Here is a 6,294-nt window from a genome sequence, read left to right as displayed (position 1 = left end):
CCACTCTGTGTATAGCCAGGGAGTCCTGTGTGTAGTTAAGGAGCCTGGCACATAGCCAAGGAGCCCTTCATATCCAGGGAGCCTCTAGAAAACAGTGTCCGTCACCCTTCCTCCTTTAGACAAGGGAGGTCTCCAGCAGTGGGTGAACTGGAGAATAGTGGCAATGCCATCATCTTCCGGCACCTCTTGGGCTTATCCTGAGAGGTGGCAGGCATGAGGAGAAGCCACGGGAAGAGCTTGGGTGGCAAGACAAAGACCTGCCTGTTGCCATTTGCTCGGACCCCAGCAAAGTATACATGAAGTAATGCCCAAATAGCTGCAAGTAATTGCTGATGATTTGAGCATTTCTAGCTGATGTTTTTAAACTAAGAACACCCCAGTGTTAATATAATCTTGCCTGTCACAAGGTTGGTTTAGATAAGTGGGCTGGGGAAGAAAGCCACTGTGCCGGCAAGGAAGGCCTGACAGGACCTGTCAACAGCACACACACGTTTGGAAGCTAAGGTAATCACTCACTAAATTTGAGGTCCCAGCCACGTGGGTTCTTGCCCACCTCTACCCTAGATAGGCAGGGCAAGAGCTGGGCAGGCTCAGACAGTTCCGAATGCCTCCAGCTGGCAAGGACATTTGCCTCTTTGAAAGCTATGCAATAGACCACACAAGTGGACCAGCAGTGAGATTCAGCAGGAGCAAGGCTTCTAGGGTTCAGGGGACAGAGCAGTTCTCCAGGGCAAGGAGTGCCCACATCCAGCAGTGTGGCATGACCTTCTCCCTTGCTCTGAAGCTTAGGGTACCCCACGTGGCCACTGTGAGTCCTGTCTGTCCGGTCAGGAAAGTGAAGATCCCCCAGTCTCCTCCAAACCTAATCTCTAGCATCAGCTCCCAGCACTGAGCTTATTTTTCGTGGGGGGAGGTGTTTGTGAGATAGGGTCTCACACTGTAACCTGTGCTAGCCTCGAACTCATGACAATATTCTTGCCTCATTCTTCCCAGTGCTAGGATAACAGACATGAGCCACTGCACCCATCCAGGTCAAATCCTTTGTGTGTGTGTGTGTGTCTGTGTGTCTGTGTATCAGACTAGGGTCTTTCCCAAGGCCTTACATCAGGGAAAGGCGCATGTCTAGGTAGGTACCATATACCTAGGAAGGTACTAAAGCCTGGCTACATGGTGGGATAAGGCAAACCCTGTGTTTGCACATGTTCTGCTGACCAAAGCGTCCATTACCAGCCCAGTAGTCTGGGATGTGTTTCATGAAATACTGTCTGAGCCGGTCATCTGAACATCTACCTTCTGTGCAAGTCCCAACTGACATCACCAGACTTTGAAAGGAAGGGCAGTTCCCGGGTGCCAGCTCTGCGCCCCTTGCAGCTGCCTTACGCAGTACAGAGTCTCTGAAACAAAGACACAATTGAAGCTCATCTCTTGGTCATCTCGCTCCAGGAGACACAGAACAAGGACAGTGGAAGTCTGTTGCCAGGGTGGGCTGCTCCTGACTACTGGTCTCTGTCTCCCAGACTAATCAGCAGCGTTTGTGCACAACGGGTGAGACTCCTCACCCGGCAAGGCAGTGTCTCAGTTCACCGTGATTCAGCAGAGTAGCAGAGAAAGAAAATAGGAAGATGATGGACAGCTCACACCGACAGCATGCTGCGACCTGGCGCGAGGCCAAGCCCTGTGAGAAGACCCAGAAACCGAGGCATTGGGATGCTGGTGGAGGATCTGCAGCCAGGGTTGGCAAGGCAGCGCTTTCTGCCCACACCGCTCCAGTGGGGCTCCAGGATGGAATTAGTTTTGAGGACAGAGCACAGGACTTTCGCCACCAAAGACCTTCATGTTCGCCCACAGTGACCCCTCACACTGCTGTTTGTTTTTTTTTTTTTTTTTTTTTTTTTTTTTTTTTTTTTTTTTTTTTTTTTGGTTTTTCGAGACAGGGTTTCTCTGTGGTTTTGGAGCCTGTCCTGGAACTAGCTCTTGTAGACCAGGCTGGTCTCGAACTCACAGAGATCCGCCTGCCTCTGCCTCCCAAGTGCCGGCTTAATTGCTGAAGTAGTGCCACCGTCCCGGAAGTTTAGACAACTCTGAACTGGATTTTTCCTAGGCTGGGTTTTTCTCCAACCTTGAGGATCTCCTCTCTGGCATGCCCATCCTAGTATCTACTTAACAAACATCCTCAGAGCTAGGTTTCACCTTTGACTCTGCTTTCCTCCAACCTTCAGCAAGACCTACTTTCTCAAAATTTAAATGTTTGCGTGGAGTCCTATAGTTGGATGTGGTGTCGCACATGTATTATCCCGACGTGTGGGAGGCCAGAGGATCATGAACTCAAGTTTACCCTCAGTTTTAAAGCAAGTTTGAGGGTGCTTGTCTCAAAAAGCAAAACAAACCGAACAGAAAGCCGGAAAATGACCAAACAAACAAAATCAGTCAAGTCCTAACTCTAGTCATTGATTTTATTTTGCTTTTTTAAGACAAGGTTTCACACTGTGTGACCCAGGCTACCTTTGAACTCATGACAAACCTCCTGCCTCAACCTCCCAAGTGCTGGGATTGCAAGTGTGTACCACCCCAAATAATTTAGAAGTCCTAAGTAAACATTTAAGCATAACTATCCCCCAGAGACTCGGGACATGGCCACAGCCCACAACTCTGCTACCAGTGGGGTTTCATCATTTCCTAGACATGGGGTGACTGTCCCTAGGGTGGTGTGGTCTTTTTGTAAACCAGAAAAGGAAAAACTGGGGCATTTAAATGCTTCAGCTAATACAAAGCAGACACTCTGATGAACACCAGTGGGGGGAGTCACACCCTTCCCCCAGAAACAGATGATTTTTGTAGGCTAGCTTGAGACTGGGGCATTAAGACCCAGGGCCTTTGAGGTTGGCCACCACCCTGTCCATGCCCTGCAGGAAAGTCCCCTCAGTGACCTGGCCCTTCCCTGCCCTTTTGCTTCTTCTAATCTGGAGATTAATCGTCCTGGCACTGGCAACTTCCACACGACAGCAACGCCCACAGGGCGAGAATAAGCATAACGTGAGTTCACCTTCTAGCATTTTGGGATCTCCCCCAACACGATGACAGGGGACAGTGCTTGCCCACAACAGCATAAACATCTGTTTAGAGTCTCCCCGAGAGCCCTGGGCACGCAGCGATGCCCGGCTTCAGGACCATGGATGCCCAACAGGACTTGGGTTACTTGGGTTATTTTCCTTTTAGTTATTTCCTCTCCAAACACCCTGCTGGGATAGAGCTTACTGAGCGCAGAATGTTCCACAGCTCACAATGTGCCAGTCCTTGTTCCGAGATGCTGTGTACCCTGGGGTTGACCTCGTGGGGGCTCTGCCCGGAACCTCCCAACTCCTCCCTGGCAAGATGAAGGAGAAAGCAGCCCTTTGAAAGAAGGCCACCACTGGACCCCCAGTGCCAGGTCTCTGTCCCTTTTGAGAAAGGTTAGAAAGGCACAAACGGCTCCAGAAATGCAGGCTGTATCACAAGCAAAGGCCAGCTGCTGTCTCAGACAGTCAAGGTCCAAGACCCCCAAAGCTGCCTAGGCCAAATACAGCTGACTGAGAGATGAAAGGAGTGAATATCCTCAGCCCTAGGTACTGATTAAGATACCTAGCAAAAATGTCCATTCTTATCGCTGATGCCATGCTACATTCAAGACCCCATACAAAGACAAGAATGGTGAAATTTCAACTCGTTTCTGGAATTCCCCACATCTCCCCCACCTTAACTCACGAGTAATTTTCCCCTCCATTACATTTTGCCCCTGAGACTCTAGGCTTCTGACTGACGCACCTTTCGCAAGAAGCCTGAATTTTCTCTGTAACAAACTTTCTCTCAATTCACTGTTTAGTTTGGTGTCTGAATTCTTTTTCTGCTGGAGACAGGAACCTGGACACCTGGATAGAGATCTCAATCTGAGCAACCTCTAAGACTTCCTAGTCCTTAATCACAGGAAATACCAAATGCTCCGAGAAGCCAGGCACAGCCTAAGGAGCTAAGGTCTTCAGACACACAAATACCTTGAGGGCCCCTGAGGGCCTCCGTACCTGGCTTGGACTCTGAGGGCAGGACAGGGCCTGTGTCTTCCATTAAAACCTGAATGTTTACCCTGGAATCATCTTTAGATGGTGTCTGAAGAAGGCTAAGAATGTCTGTTTGAGCCTAAGGCTGGCTTAAAGTTCAGACCCCTTAGCAAGCAGTTCTATTTGGCCCTGTTACATTTTATCTATTTTTGTGTGACCTCTCTATAGAAACCAACACTGATTACCTTCTTTAAAACAAACTTACCCCTCTTTCGGCCATCCTGGCGCCTGTGGAGGCCTGCTGGGAACAGGACTTCTAAAGGACAGTATGTCTGGAAGGCTGTGGTGCAAGGCCACTTTTGCTGGCTATAAGCGAGATCTCCGGAACCAGAGAGAGCACACGGCTCTCCTTAAAATTGAAGGCGTTTATGCCCGAGATGAAACTGAATTCTACTTGGGCAAGAGATGCGCTTATGTGTATAAAGCAAAGAACAAACCAAACAAAACCAGAGTGATCTGGGGGAAAGTAACTCGGGCCCATGGAAACAGTGGCATGGTCCGTGCCAAATTCCGAAGCAACCTTCCTGCAAAAGCCATTGGACACAGAATCCGTGTGATGCTGTACCCATCCCGGATTTAAACCAATGAAAAGTAAATAAATAAAAGTAAATTTGTGCTCTTGTAAAAAAAAAACAAAAAAACTTACCCTTTTCATAAAACACACCAGATGATTAAAGGAAACATATTATACCAATATTGGTTTCAGAGATGAACCCCAAATTAAGTCTTGGAAGCACAGTGTCCAAGCCTGCTCCTGACATTTGGAGCGCCTTCCTGAGTTCCTCTGTTCACATGTCCTGAAGTGGGGAAGGAACTCACAACCTCTCGAAAGACTCTTCAGCCGGTTCTCTCTGGCTTCAGACCTGGCGGAGGTGTCTACAGAGAAGGAGCTCTATTTGCTCCAGCGAAGAGAGGTATGCCGCGTAGTGCTACAGTAACTGTTCTTCCTAGGGCTCTTCTCTGACCAGAAGTGTCAGATATGGAGGCCAATACCTGGGGCAACTGAACTGAAACTCAGTTTTCTTGAACAGAGGCTCATAAGCTGTCAAGTAGACCCTGGAGCCTGAAGACCATCACCAGAGGCTCCAAGGACGTAATGTGAGCAGGTACATGTTGTGGTGTTGCATTTGTATTTTAATAAATAAAGCTTGCCTGAGGATCAGAAAAGTAAAACAGTCACACTGGCCAGCCTTACAGACCAGGCAGCAATAACACACACCTTTAGTCCCAGTAGCCACACTAGTTTGGCACAGAAACCAGGCAGTAGTGGAGCATGCCTTTAATCCCAGAACTAGAAAGAATTATAAAACAGGAGACAGCTCTCAGACACAGTCTCATCCTGAGATTCCTGTAGGCAGAATCACCATTATTGGATTGAAGTAGAGGTAAGAGCCAGTGGCTGGTTGCTTTGCTTTTCGGTTCGTCAGGCTGAACCCCAATTTCTATCTCTGAGTTTTTATTAATTCATGCTTCAGGTACCCATCACACACCCACTACAGCAAGGAAGACACTTTCATTACTGAGTATGACATGAAGACCTAAGCCTAGCAGCCAGTCCCTTCTCTACATACAAAGGAAGAGGTCTGACTTAGCCCCTGAGGCTTCATGGGAGCTGGGGTTATGGGGCTGTCACTGGTTTACCCTTGTGCCTGGTCCTCCCAGAGTTGGCTTTTGAAAATTTTTTGTTTTTTATTTTTTAGAGACAAACCTGCTGTGTAGCCCAAGCTGGCCACAAGCTGTTTTTTTTCTGCCTTCATTTCCCCAGTTCAGATTGGGGGCAGGGGAAGGTTTTGTTTTATTTTTATATTTTTATTTTTTGCTTTGTTTTTAATTCAGACAGACTCTCATTAAGTAGCCCAGGTTGGTCTCCCAATAGAGAACCTCCTGCATCAGCCTCCCTAGGGATAGGATTATCTGTGTGTACCACCATGCCTGGCACCTATATCTTTTCAATTAATTGTAATAAACCCAAAAGGGAGAGATTTGTGGAGAGTTTCTGCCATCAGCTGTTGATTCAACCGTTATAGTCAGAGACTGTCAGCTGTTCCTTGGCCAAACTCAGAGGGACTCATTTTACCCTCTGTTTTCCACTTTCTTCAGCGAAGTGTTATCACTTTGTCATTGTTTTCTTTGTTTTTGTTTTTTCAAGACAGGGTTTCTCTGTATGGGCTTGCAGATAGGAACTTAATTTTACTGATGCAGA

At 47.8% G+C, this 6,294-nt stretch overlaps 1 protein-coding gene across 1 annotated transcript; it reads left to right on the top strand.

Annotated features, from left to right (window-relative positions):
• The first annotated feature begins 4,312 nt into the window (after positions 1 to 4,312).
• On the top strand, positions 4,313 to 4,692 carry LOC130881899 (60S ribosomal protein L35a-like). Its single transcript, XM_057781744.1, has one exon. The coding sequence runs from the start codon at positions 4,360 to 4,362 to the stop codon at positions 4,669 to 4,671; it is 312 nt and encodes a 103-aa protein (XP_057637727.1). The 5' UTR covers positions 4,313 to 4,359; the 3' UTR covers positions 4,672 to 4,692.
• The last annotated feature ends 1,602 nt before the right edge of the window (positions 4,693 to 6,294 follow it).

The sequence above is a fragment of the Chionomys nivalis genome, chromosome 9, assembly GCF_950005125.1.
Source record: "Chionomys nivalis chromosome 9, mChiNiv1.1, whole genome shotgun sequence".
Lineage (NCBI taxonomy): Eukaryota > Metazoa > Chordata > Mammalia > Rodentia > Cricetidae > Chionomys > Chionomys nivalis.
Note: the sequence above shows the minus strand (reverse complement) of the source record. Positions and strands in the feature narration are given on the sequence as shown.